The 14369-nt window shown below is 33.6% G+C and overlaps 1 protein-coding gene and 1 non-coding gene across 2 annotated transcripts; both read right to left on the minus strand.

Moving 5' to 3' along the window:
• Window positions 1–10221: 10221 nt before the first annotated feature.
• On the minus strand, window positions 10222–13144 carry LOC142983270 (uncharacterized). Its single transcript, XM_076130198.1, has 3 exons — window positions 13070–13144; window positions 12503–12636; window positions 10222–10396 (listed from the first exon to the last, which is right to left on the minus strand). Exons 1-3 carry the CDS (start codon window positions 13071–13073, stop codon window positions 10238–10240), a joined length of 297 nt encoding a protein of 98 aa, XP_075986313.1. The 5' UTR covers window positions 13074–13144; the 3' UTR covers window positions 10222–10237.
• Window positions 11589–11670, minus strand: TRNAS-CGA (transfer RNA serine (anticodon CGA)). Its single transcript has one exon. It is a non-coding gene; the product is annotated as a tRNA-Ser (tRNA).
• Window positions 13145–14369: the final 1225 nt, after the last annotated feature.

Below are 14369 nucleotides of genomic sequence, written 5' to 3' on the forward strand. Positions count from 1 at the left end.
GAAAATCAAAATGTATGAAACTGAAATTATATTTTGTCGCGCAGACATAATACTATGATGATCCTGATAGCTAAAGAATAAAATAACTGTACTAGACCATTATCATAGCCAACTGCTAGAAATTCTCTATAACCAGATATTATATCCCTCCAATGATTAATTATACTCGTCTATTAATTTATTTCCTATATTTCAATACTATTAGAAAAGCAAACAATACCTGCAACATAAAAAACCGAATAGAGCAACAGCATACAAAAAAATATTTAAAAAATAAAGCCCAGGACACAATGGTGTTTTGTTTTCATATGAAACAAGCTAAAAGTTTGCGTCTGATGTCCATTGTAGTTCGCACAAAAGATCTGCATGTGATGCGCGTATGAGAAACACATTACTGGGGTTAAGGGGAGGGGAGATGAATGTTGAATAAATATAGAAAATACTTTTGTTGGTTAGTCTGATTTGATTTGTTGAAGAGTAAAAGTTTGTGTGCAAAATTTATGATTTTTGTAACGACTTTACCAGTCATCTTATTGTCGTTTTATTTAAAATGTTCTATCTAGAAGAGCTTTAAAGAGAAATTATGTTGTAGGTACATGGATTATGACGTCATATCAAAGCGATGCGAGCAAAATAGCTCAGGTGAGATTGCAGACAGGAAATTGCAAAAGAAAACAATTTTAATTTATTTATGTAATAACTAACAATTCAAGCTTAATGAAAACATAATTATCCGCTGTAGTTAACCCTTACATAAAGAAAAATAAATGAATTATCTTCAAGCTAAATACTTTTTCAAGCATTAATAAAAATAATCTACTCTATAAATATTTGGACAAAATTACTCTAGCAACAATACAAACAAACAAGCAGTAAGACATTGAGAATACGCCATTTTAGATAAGACAGTTTAGAAGAAAACATCTTAATATATTTTCGTAAACAGTATGAAGTGTGAAATTCCCTTCACAATTCCTTGCCAGTTGCTTGATGCAAATTAATTTAATTACCCATCTTTGCGTTGGTGGGGTGTAAGTTTCATTATATTATTTTATAGGCTCGCTTTTATTAGTTATACTATTTCCAGTTTTAGAGGTTTTTAGAAGAAATTATTTTTGTTCTTTAAGCTTCATTGGGATAATCATTTCATTCATTGTATTATCATCCTTCAAATGAATGTAGAAAATTTTGGGGTAAACACATACTTCCCTCTATTCAACTATTATCTTTTCTCTGCTAAGTATTCGTCTGCATCTCGGCGCGACACTTGACACGATCCTAGAAATATATACACGGTAGAGTCTTCAAACTAATTACAATCTTTTAATTTTGGTTCTCTTAAAAAATAAAACTTCACATAATAGACACAAGAGACAGTCTTATGTCACGGGGTTTTAACTAACAATGAATAAAAAATGCAACTGCCCTACCACTAGCCCTGTAAATAAATATCGGCTATAAATTACTCAAACAATTTTGTTTTAAATGGGAATCAAACCCACGAACCTTTAGCTCCGTTGTTTATTAGAACCCGTAAGAAAATATATTCTACGATTTTCTATCGTGAGCACAGCCCCTTACAACTGAAACAATATGTCCGACAGACACATTCGTTTTCATTTTCTTATTTACGCATTCAATTCAGAATTGTATGTTAAATGTTATATAAAACACAACCTTCTATGAAATTAGTATTCTGATGTATTTTTAGGTGCGCAACCTTTGGAGTACTTTGATGGATTGCGTGTGTGACCTTTTGTTGTGTTATGTGAATGAAGAAAAAATAATATATGCCTGGAACTTTCGGTTCCTATACTATGCTGAAATAGCAACTATTTTGGTAATAGACTGCCTGTATAATTCTCATCGAACTGGAAACTTGAAGATGACCTGAGGAATCTTATCACGATGCCTACTTTGTTTCTTCTACCATTTTCATGTCGCCACCAATAATATAATATGTATATTTTCTCAATATTTAGCAAATTTGTATGTTAAACTTGTGCCGGTCATAACTGTACCCACATTTGCTACAGTATATGTGTGTTATTGTTTAAGATGTCCAAGCTTATCCAAAGTTTTAATATAGCGCTAGTCTAAATCAAAAATATCCAATACAGAATTTAACATTCATCTCCAAACAAAGAATAAAACCGACCGAAATATTAGTTAGATCCATCCTTGAAGAATCTACTCTGTACGTAACTTAACTTTCTGCTACCAACCAGTGAGTATAACTAGGTACATTTCAAGGAACAATGTTATCTCGACAAATTCGCAATGCTACTGACATAAAATTTTCTTTTTCAGGACACAAAAATCTGTGAAGTGGCAATCTCATAACTTTTTATAGTCGAGTAATTACGAGTCTCGGTTTTATTTAAAGCGACTTCAAAAACAGGAGCGTTTGTTTTACAACTTTTTTTTGTTGGAATATAAATTAGACATTCAATTTCGTATTGTATTGTCGTATTTATATTTCACAGCATCATGTTTTAAAACATTCGTTTTGGATTGTATTTCCTTTATTTGAGCATGGTAAGTAACACGTATGCTATGAAATGAAAACTAGTAACCGTTTTTAAACAGATATGGTTTCGGTTCAGGTAACTAACATATTTTTTTAATTTTAATTAACTTTTTTTGTTTGATTAAGTGATATTAACAATGATTGCGAAGTCAATAAATATTAATAAAAATTAACTCATTTAACTCTAAAAACGTGATAAACAAAAAGGAACTAAACCATTGAGGCCATGTATATTGTCAAAAAAGTAATTAATAATGTCCTCAAATTAAATACAATATGATATGCACATGTCACGTTTTCTACATTTATCTCAAAGCAGCCACGAACCAAATTCCAACATGACCATAGAAATATCACCAAACATAAAATAACGAGAGCACAAACATCCAGAATATCACAAACTTGAAATATTAACGCTCAGTTCGGACGTAGTCGGTAATTACCGGGAAGGCAAACATACAACTAATCTAAGTTGGATCTCCCGCTGGCGCAAATGTTCGGTAAAGGTGTGTACAAGTTGGTGTTGTATTTGCCAAGACTTTTGATTGAACTCCTACGTAGGTTTAGATGAGATTTTAGGTGTTTATTTGGTCTGTTTGATACAAGGAAATTGTATAGTAGCTATGTTAATTGAAATACACCAAGCCCTAACTAATGATTTATTTGAAATATTTAAAGGAACCAATCCCAATTAGGCGGCGTGGTGGACTCAAGGTCTAACCCCTCATATCGGGAAGGACCCTTGCTCTGCCGTGGGTCAATAATGAGTCTATTTTTTTAAAAGATTATAAAATCTTTAACCAACACTTTGTTGGCATGGTGAGCCGCTGTCATTTAAAAACTATAACAGTAGTAGACTAAATTTAATAATAATTGAAATTGTTTTAATAAAACCACAAATAGCACGAGACATAATTATAGTAGGTCGCTCGTTATACGAATACATTAAATGTCTCAAATTACATTAAAAAAAGCATTTTTACATATTTCCCATCCATTACCATTATTCACATGTGCTACCTAAATATCGTCATTTATGAAAAAATCTGCAGTCACTCTTTAAAACCACTCTTAGCTTTCCAACAATTTAACTTTTAAAACCATCAATGAATCAGCGAAAAATAAATTGCAGCGTCCAACCAAGCCTTTACTTCCTTCATCGTTCGCAGTTGCTACGTGAGTTTTGATAACTCTTCAGAGCCCTTAATCATGTCGTTGCAAATGAGGAAACTATTGATGGCCAGCAGATACGGGTCAGCTTTAACACAGTGTAACTTTGATAAATTACTTTATACAACTTGGATGGAAAAATATAAATAAGAGTCATTATTAGTTTGGGAGTAACAGATGTCAGTATAATATACTCATTCTGAGTTCTGATAGAATAAGGGCGAAGATACTTTAGTAAAACATCGGCTCTAAGAGTTCATTTGTAACATTATTCATCCCGGGTAGACTAATAAAGGGTGGATAACTGTAGCGCAATTGTGTATAACTAATGACTTTCCACCATCTACAAGCTATCTATAATTTTTGGTAAGAAAATCTAATCAGCGCCTCTGACGGAGGTTATAGGAACTATTTTTGCGGTAAATATTAAATGTCAAACTCACTCAATAGTATCGACAGTAGAAAATCGTGCTACAGTTACTCTTTATAACAACTCTTAGTTTTCCAACAATTTAACTTTTAAAACCATCAATGCATCAGCAAAAAAAAATGCAGCGTCAAACCAAGCCTTTACTTCCTTCATCGTTCGCAGTTGCTACGTGAGTTTTGATAACTCTTCAGAGCCCTTAATCATGTCGTTGCAAATGAGGAAACTATTGATGGCCAGCACATACGGATCAGCTTTAACACAGTGTAACTTTGATAAATTACTTTATTTAACTTGGATGGAAAAATATAAATAAGAGTCATTATTAGTTCGGGAAGTACAGATGTCAGTATAATATACTCAATACTCATGCTGAATTTTATTTTGGTAGAATAAGAGCGAAGATACTTTAGTAGCAATATCCACCCCGGGTAAACAAGTAAAGAGTGGATAACTGTAGCGCAATTGTGTACAACTAACGACTTTCGACAACCTACAAGCTATCCAGAAATTTTGAATGAAAATGTAATCAGCGCCTCTAGCGGAGGTTATAGGAACTATTTTTGCGGTAAATATTGAATGTCAAACTCTCTCAATAATATCAACAGTAGGAAATTGTGCTACAGTTACTCTTTAAAACCAGTCTTAGCTTTCCAACTATTTGACTTTTAAAACCATCAATGAATCAGCCAAAAAATAAATTGCAGCGTCAAACCAAGCCTTTACTTCCTTCATCGTTCGCAGTTGCTACGTGAGTTTTGATAACTCTTCAGAGCCCTTAATCATGTCGTTGCAAATGAGGAAACTATTGATGGCCAGCAGATACGGATCAGCTTTAACACAGTGTAACTTTGATAAATTACTTTATACAACTTGGATGGAAAAATATAAATAAGAGTCATAATTAGTTTGGGAGTAACAGATGTCAGTATAATATACTCATTCTGAGTTTTGATAGAATAAGGGCGAAGATACTTTAGTAAAACATCGGCTCTAAGAGTTCATTTGTAACATTATTCATCCCGGGTAGACTAGTAAAGGGTGGAAAACTGTAGCGCAATTGTGTATAACTAACGGCTTTTGACCATCTACAAGCTATCTATAACTTTTGGTAAGAAAATCTAATCAGCACCTCTGGCGGATGTTATAGAAACTATTTATGCGGTAAATATTAAATGTCTAACTCTCTCAATAGTATCGACAGTAGAAAATCGTGCTACAGTTATTCTTTAAACCCTTTTACTTTAAAACCATAAATGAATAAGCAAAAAATAAATTGCAGCGTCCAACCAAGCCTTTACTTCCTTCATGGTTCGCAGTTACTACGTGAGTTTTGATAACTCTTCAGAGCCCTTAATCATGTCGTTGCAAATGAGGAAACTATTGATGGCCAGCAGATACGGATCAGCTTTAACACAGTGTAACTTTGATACATTACTTTATATAAGTTGTATGGAAAAAATATAAATAAGAGTCATTATTAGTTCGGGAGGTATAGATGTCAGTATAACATACTCAATATTGATGCTGAATTTTGATAGAATAAGGGCGAAGATACTTTAGTAAAACATCAGCTCTAAGAGTTCATTTGTATCAATGTCCACCCAAGTAGACAAGTAAAGGGTGGATAACTGTAGCGCAATCGTGTATAACTAACGACTTTCGACCATCTACAAGCTATCTATAATTTTTGGTAAGAAAATCTAATCAGCGCCTCTAACAGAGGTTATAGGAACTATTTTTGCGGTAAATTTTAAATGTCAAACTCTCTCAATAGTATCGACAGTAGAAAATCGTGCTACAGTTATTCTTTAAAACCACTCTGAGTTTTCCAACAATTTAACTTTTAAAACCATCAATGAATCAGCAAAAAATAAATTGCAGCGTCCAACCAAGGCTTTACTTCCTTCATCGTTCGCAGTTGCTACGTGAGTTTTGATAACTCTTCAGAGCCCTTAATCATGTCGTTGCAAATGAGGAAACTATTGATGGCCAGCAGATACGGATCAGCTTTCACACAGTGTAACTTTGATAAATTACTTTATACTACTTGGATAAAAAATATAAATAAGAGTCATTATTAGTTTGGGAGTAACAGATGTCAGTATAATATACTCATTCTGAGTTTTGATAGAATAAGGGCGAAGATACTTTAGTAAAACATCGGCTCTAAGAGTTCATTTGTAACAATATCCACCCCGGGGTAATAAGTAAAGAGTGGATAACTGTAGCGCAATTGTGTATAACTAACGACTTTCAACCACCTACAAGCTATGTATAATTTTCGGTAAGAAAATCTAATCAGCGCCTCTAACGGAGGTTATAGGGACTATTTTTGCGGTAAAATTTTAATGTCACAATCTCGATACTCGATATTACCGACTATAGATAATTGTGCTACGGTAACTCTTTAAAACCGCTCATACCTTTCCAAACCCTTTTCACTTTTAAAACCATCAATGAATCAGCGAAAAATAAATTGCAGCGTCCAACAAGCCTTTACTTCCTTCATCGTTCGCAGTTGCTACGTGAGTTTTGATAACTCTTCAGAGCCCTTAATCATGTCGTTGCAAATGAGGAAACTATTGATGGCCAGCAGATACGGATCAGCTTTAACACAGTGTAACTTTGATACATTACTTTATACAACTTCTGCGTACAAAAGATATATACACAAGGCGTAATTACTTTGGAAAGAGGTATTTAGATGTCAATGATATCTTATTATATCCATTCCGATCCGATCACTGCTGGGCAAGAGTCTCCTCCCAAGCGAGGAAGGGGTCAGGCCTTGAGTCCACCAAGTGCGGGAGCCATACTTAATATTATGAATTTGGAAGTATCTCTGTCTGCCTGTCTGTCTATTACGATTTCCCTCTCATACTACTAAACTGATTTGGATGGAATTCTGTACGTAGATAGAGTGTTTATCAGATCCAGAGAGGACCTAAGAGAGGACATGAGATAGTTTTAGACGAAGTCACGTCCCATAGCTAGTATTAAATACAGCTAATGTAAAGCTAAGTATGGTATTAAAGAAAACACGCGAGATAAAAAGTAGCCTATGTGTTACTCTGGGTCTTCAGCTACCTATATATCAAATTTCATCGTCATTGGTTTAGTAGTATTTGCGTAAAAGAGTAACAAACATTCATACATTCTCACAAACTTTCGCATTTATAATATTAGTAGGATGATGCCTTGTATAACGTGTTTTGCACTCAATACACTACTTGTAGGATATGTAACGCCTAAAGTTGCCCCGACCTTCACTCAGCGTAGTTCATTCTGAGAAATGTCATAACTTTCACGTTCCGAGTATTCCCATATGTAATGCCCAAGTTATTTAGCAGTTAGGTCTGTTGTTGGGAACCACTGGTACGCAATTTATGTTTCTAGAAATTTCTCTCGCCACAAATAGCCAGTTTGTATTATACAGAGGCTCTCAACCTTTTCGTAACGAGGATTTTTTTACACTTTCATACAACGAATCACTTGGAGCATTTTGGGTAATAGATACTGAGGAATCTAACATTTAAATTTATTTTGGTTTACTTGCTCGATTTAACGTTAACTTGAAGTATGCAGACCAAAACTGGTGTAAATGACTGGAAGGTAATTTTTAGAGATTATGCTTTCTTTGTAAAAATCATGTGTCAATCAAAAGTCAAGCATAGGGCTGAGTTTGGAGTTTCGTCTACAGATACAACAGGCTTAATATACAGCCACAGGTTTGCAACCCCTGTTATAATATAATTATAAAATTTAATTAATACTGGCTTGGTAATCTCGTATAATTTATTTGTTGAAGGATTCCTCGATGCTGAGCGGTTGAGCTCACCTTTCGTTAATGAGTGTAAATGAATAATTGTTGAAGTTTTTGCAGACTTTTGGAACAAGGTCAAATATAATTGCTTCGAGTGAAATTGTTATTTGAAATCTGAATCTCTAACCAACGTATTTTATTGTTTCGTTCTTTAAATCTATTAATAATTAAATGCCATCAAAAACATTCTGTAAAAACTTCAAGTCTCGCCGTAAAAAGTTGTGAGATCTATATAATACCAAGTCGATTAATCTATTTAGTCTCTACTTAAAGGACCTTCTGTCTTAAGTTATTACGTATGTTATTATCATGCCAATTTAAAAAAAATACCTCTAAAACAAATAGACCGACCTGGCCATCGCATGATTTGATTATTAGTTTCTATCACACTACACAGCACGACGAGAAGTTAATGCTCCTGAAACGTTAATGGCGAATTTGTGTTTTCTTGCGATGACCAAGTCGATCTATTTGTTTTAAAGGTATTTTTTTTAAATTGGCATGATAATAACATACGTAATAACTTAAGACAGAAGGTCCTTTAAGTAGAGACTAAATAGATTAATCGACTTGGTATTATATAGATCTCACAACTTTTTACGGCGAGACTTGAAGTTTTTACAGAATGTTTTTGATGGCATCTCACTTCTTTTTGTAGAGCGAACATAAGTCCAATTTGTATGGAAAGTAGGTACCTATTTACACCTATTTATTTTATTTTCTACAGTAATAATAATTCATTAACTGCAAATGTAACCTTGAAATCTTATACATTTATATGGGATTACAAAGTTATTGTTGCAGTTGTTGTATTTAGAAAACTAGACCGAAATTAGAAAATATTAAATTTTTCCCATGATTAAGACACTAAACCCTATTTGTATTCTAAATTTGAAGCTTCTAAGTCTGCTAGAAGTACCTTAGACTTTTGATGATCGGTGAGTCAGTGAGTCAGTGAGTCAGTGAATCAGTGAGTGACAAAATTCAAAATTTTAACAAGTTGTCATTCTTAAACTACTGGTTCAAATTGACTGAAATTTTAAATATACCGTGTTTATACAATGACTGATTAGTTGCTGAAAATCCAGGCTTCTTGTTTTATCCACAACGAAATTATAGGGGTGTCAAAAATAGCCCGAATTGCTTCGAGAAAAGGATGTTACGGCCGTGCCGCTTTTTTTTGCTCGACTTGCGGGGGCACTTCCGTGCCCCCAGATTGTATTTTTTATGAAAAGAAAGAACTTTTGCGATAATAATTGTTAATTCGGTTATTTACTATAAAGTCTATTAACTGAAATAACTGTGGAATGCCCTTATATTAGGTAACAATTAATTAATTTTATACACCAATCTGACTATCAATCGTCAATACAAATCAATCAGAAACGATTCATCAGTTGATCTGACCCTTGGACAGAAATTTATCCTCAAAAGGAAATTTTATAGCACACATTTCATCACATATTTATATCTCTATATGAGTATTTATACTATACACATCAGAAACATTAAAAAACAATTTAATATGACAACTACGAGCGAGCGACATCCAAGTAAACAAAAGTTTGAAATTTAATATCCTTTCGCTGGGTTAATAAACAAATATAGCAGACGTTGAGAATATTATATGAGTGAGTATATTATATATTGTGAGAGAAGTAACGCTAATTGGACGAAAATTTATAAAGGCATATAAGTTAGGGTGAGTTGAAGTTATTTAATGAGTTAGATTTTTATATTGAATCTTACTGGGGAGATTTAAGGTTGAAGAAAAAAACTAACATGGAAAATGTTTTAAAAAAAAATTAAGTATGGAATGAACAGTGCTAAAGCAATGTGGTATCTTATCTTAATACTGGTAAAGAGAAAAAATAAATGTTTGATATGATCAAATCAGAGCATATAAAAACAATGTTTTAAAGCATTTCGACGGCAATTTTGTAGTCAAGCAATTTATGACCGTACATTTTATAGACGGGTGGCCGGAATAGCCAAGCTGAATATATCTGTATGTAAGTAAGAACTACTTTCCTTGTGAAATTTAAGATTGCTGTTCCGTGTCAAAAATCTTTGGGATGTTTGAAGCTTTTTGATACCGAGAGTTATCCCTTGGTAATCGTGCTGTAATAATTTTACGAAATTTTCAGTGTCTATTAAATTTATTCGAAAATATAGAAAGTAAAACACATAAAATGGTTTTTACCCCAAAAACCATTTCTTTCTAAAGAAGTCACGAACAGAAGCTACGAAATAAATATAACAGCAATGAAATTATAGTATTTATTCAAGTAAAATAAGCATCAACGGTGAATCGGCAAAGATTCTTGGGTGGAGTGCCTTCAGGGCTGTCAGGGCATGACGCAGGACATCGTACCGGAGACAGCGTGTGAGGAGTCGGAGTAGATATTTCTGAACAGCATTGTTGGACAGGGCAGGTGCATTTCTGAAAGGATATTTTTTGGATAGGCCAGTTAAAATAGTTCTACAAATAGGAGCTTATAGGTTTAGAGAAACCGCTTTAGATATTAATGAAATTTAATTTTTAATTTTGATCGCCTTCAGTTAGGAAATAAGTGTTTTTTTAAGATTTTGCTGTACATAATTTGGGTTTCCCTATAAGGCCGACATAGCCTTTTGTTGGCTAAAGGCCTTGACTTAGACCTTGCCAATAAAATTGATTAAAAAAAAATAGAGGCATATAATTTTTTTAAAAAAACCACTTTCGATATTAATGAAATTTAGCGCAAGATACAAATAATGCGTCAATATTTTACACAGTCAATAGATTTTATGCCCGGTTTTTGAGGTACATTTAGGGGTAGTTTATCGATTCAATAGCTTAAGCTCATATAAACATGACATACGAATGAATAAACTACCGCTAAATAGGCTTCACAAACCGGTCATAATCTGCCTTTCATTATTTTCTATTGACAGTGTAAAAGTATTGACGTATAATTATTTGTCTCTGCATTTAATTGAAATCAGAACCGATTTTCCTGGAAAATCGTAATAGAAACTCTCTACTGTAGCTCGATTCTCTACTACTATCGGCTACCGACAACCGACCTGTCATCGAGAAATTTTGTATGAAAATCTGATCAGCGCCTCTGACGGGTGTCGTAGGAAATGTTTTGGCAGTACATTCTAAATGTCAAAATTTCGATAGCTAGCCGGTTGTCGGTAGTCGATAGTGGTAGAGAATCGAGGCACTGTGGTATCTGTACTTTTCCATGTTAACTTTACCAACACAAAAATATAGGTACTTCTACTGACATTTGTATTTGATAAATATATAATTTAACATTTATAAGTTTAAGGTCTTGGTTTAGTAGCATTTTATCCTAAAATTAAAGATATTGGTAATTAAATATTGTATAATGACTGATTTTAGCTTTTATTATAAAAAATGGAATCATAGTGGCGCTTCCCGCACAAATGTTTAATGTTTATTTTGTTATACCTTTTCAAACAATAAATAACTATGAGTGTGTATCGTTTTAATAAATAAAAAAATTAATTATCGTCTTAAATAATTAAAACCAATCTTACTGAATTCAATGAAATATTTGACTAGCCAATAATATCGTTAGTTATACTAAATTATTCGACAAAAAGAGTAGACCACGAAGGACCGCAGCCGGTAGGATTCGAACCTACGCTCCCAGAGGGAATCTGATTTCGAGTCAGACGCCTTAACCACTCGGCCACGACTGCTTGAATAACTTGAGCGAAATAGCCGTTTCATAGCTTAAAGTTAATGTTGGACGCTAAATACAACGTTTGCAAATTATGCTATAAGGTTTCTATCATTTTAATTGTTTTAATATTTAACAGCAAAGGTCATGAACTAGTTACGATACATTCCAATTAAAAAACCAGGACTACTTCTGGATTAAATTCATTTCATGTGAAATACTATCTCCGACTTTAGTAGCTTCCTTCTGATATTAAAAATGTAGAAGCGTTTGTCTGTCTACTTCGTTAAAACGCCTAAACAGAATAAAAAATTTGGGTAGAGTCCAGAAAATCTCCACAAAAGTGCTAAAAAAATGTACATGCATGCAATGTAAATAAAAATATTTATACTTGGAAATCTAATAAAATAATCAACGCCCCTAGTTCCCTTTCTGTAAGAACTATTTTTATTACAAGTAGCTTGAAACAGTTAACGCCAGCCACTCGAGAATGTATGGGTCGCACAAATAATTGTTTCGTGTGGGAATCGAACTCACGATCTCTCAACGCGATGGTAGTAGCGCGCTACTGCACCACAGAGGTCATCTCTACTCGGTAATAATATTAGATCGGGGAAAATGTCTTTTCGCATTATAGTATGTATGAACTTGTAATAAAATATCTTTGGCTACAAGAATCACAAATGAGTACACGGTTCATTAGGTTTCTTTCAGTGACCTCGTGAGGTACCCAAATATCGAGCTTTTTTGTGTAGTGAAAAGATTTTATTACAAGTTTATACATAGTATAATACGAAAAGACTTTTTCCCCGACCTAATATACAAGTTCTGCTATGGCAGTTTTAACTCACGTTTGCCATTCGTCTTCGTATCATCAAGCACTTAGGTCGTCGACAGAGGCACCTGTGTCGTTTGCGTCTTTGGGCCGATTCTTGCATTCGTGATATACAAGTACTGCTTGGAATTCCGCAGGAGCAGTTTGACCCTGGACATAAGAAAGGTTTAATAGCATTTCTTTATTATATTTTTTACTAATAAAACCACCTAAAGTTATAGGTCTAGGTGTGGTGTACACACAAGTCTCGCTATTAGCTGTATTAGGTCCTTCGGAATAGAGGGCAAGTATATACCGGTTACGTTACAGAAGTCCGGGGTACTATTGAAAATATTCTTAGACAAATACATACAAGAGTCAGAGACCTGGAAATCGTGCTTTATTGTCCTCGAAATAAAATTATTACATACTCAGATGTCAAGAAATGTCTGGAGCACTATATTATTATGATAAGTATTGTTTCTTTGGGTAATTATGTTTTGTTATGTGTACATACATAGTTAAAAGCAAGGAACATTCTAGTATCGTAAGAAATAAAGAATACAATACATACATAAAACGTATAATAAATGCATATACTCACCCATACCATATTTTTGTGTTTTTCTTTTTTAGGTTACAAAATGAATGTCTACAACGCAACCATCTAGTTTTGGTTTTTTTTTCTGAGATATCCAAAGCCGATACATTTACGTCTTGCGAACCTAAGACCTTGATTAAAAAAAAAGTTCATACTAAAAATCACGCCTTTTTCCCATAAGGGTAGGCAGGTACGATCCTTACATACTTCCCTTGCCTCATTCACATCCATACAAGATGTTATATAAGACCGCCAGTTACTAGTACATTTCACGTATGCATGATATTTTAATCTCCATATAATTTGGCACAATATAATACTGTGCAAAATTATTGTGCAAACAAACCGATTGTTGTGCAAGCAACACTTTCGTCGAACCGCGACAACTTGCGAACTCCGATAATATAAAGTTGGACCTCTGAATTCGTGCCTCCCTACTATTGATATTTATAACTCGAATATTGTCTTTGCGAGAATTTCATTTAGAAGTAGTTAAGTATAAGGATCCGTTTAAAATATTTACTAAACATGAAGATTGTAAAATTAGATGATATGCCGTCTATTGAATTGAGTATTAATGCTCTGACAAAAAAGTTAGTGCAGATGTAATTTACATCAAATTCTTGAGTGCTTTTTACTGAAAAAATTGCTTTGGGTTTATAATTTAACACAGTTTAGTTTAGGCATTAGAAGGTTTTAAACTTTGAGGCTTATTAATACTAGAATTTCAAGCAACAAATAACTAAAAAGCGTGTAATTCTACTCTCCCAAATGTTTCATATTATTATTAAGTCTATTTTTGATAAATATAATATACTAGCTGACCCGCGCATCTTCGCTTGCGTCACATATGAGAGAATGGGTCAAAATTTTCCCCGTTTTTGTAACATTTTTCGTTGCTTCTCCGCTTCTATTGGTCGTAACAACGATTTACGATCCTCGATAAATGCACTATCTAAGACTGAAAGAATTTTTCAAATTGGACCAGTAGTTCCTGAGATTAGCGCGTTCAAACAAACAAACAAACTCTTCAGCTTTATAATATTAGTATAGATTATTCCAGAGCAAATGACATGCTATAGTACTGAAATTTTACACCTAGATTTCAACTGAACAAAAATCTGCTGCGTACAACGGTTCACCATTTATTTCTATCTAAAAACTCGAATCGAACTCACTCGAAAGTTCTCGTTTAAATCTATAGGATGTAGAGTAAACCGCAACCCAGCATAGTTTGTGGAGCAAACAAATAATTAATCTACAGTGGCTACAGTTTAATTGCTTGTTTCAGTTTGTCTTCGAT

The sequence above is a fragment of the Anticarsia gemmatalis genome, chromosome 23 (genome assembly GCF_050436995.1).
Source record: "Anticarsia gemmatalis isolate Benzon Research Colony breed Stoneville strain chromosome 23, ilAntGemm2 primary, whole genome shotgun sequence".
Classification (NCBI taxonomy): Eukaryota; Metazoa; Arthropoda; class Insecta; order Lepidoptera; family Erebidae; genus Anticarsia; species Anticarsia gemmatalis.

Coding starts and splice junctions, on each gene's coding strand:
- LOC142983270 (XM_076130198.1), bottom strand. Junction 10,397..12,502: donor TACGAAGACGAATGGCAAAC/GTGAGTTAAAAC, acceptor ATATCCTTTCAG/AAATGCACCTGCCCTGTCCA.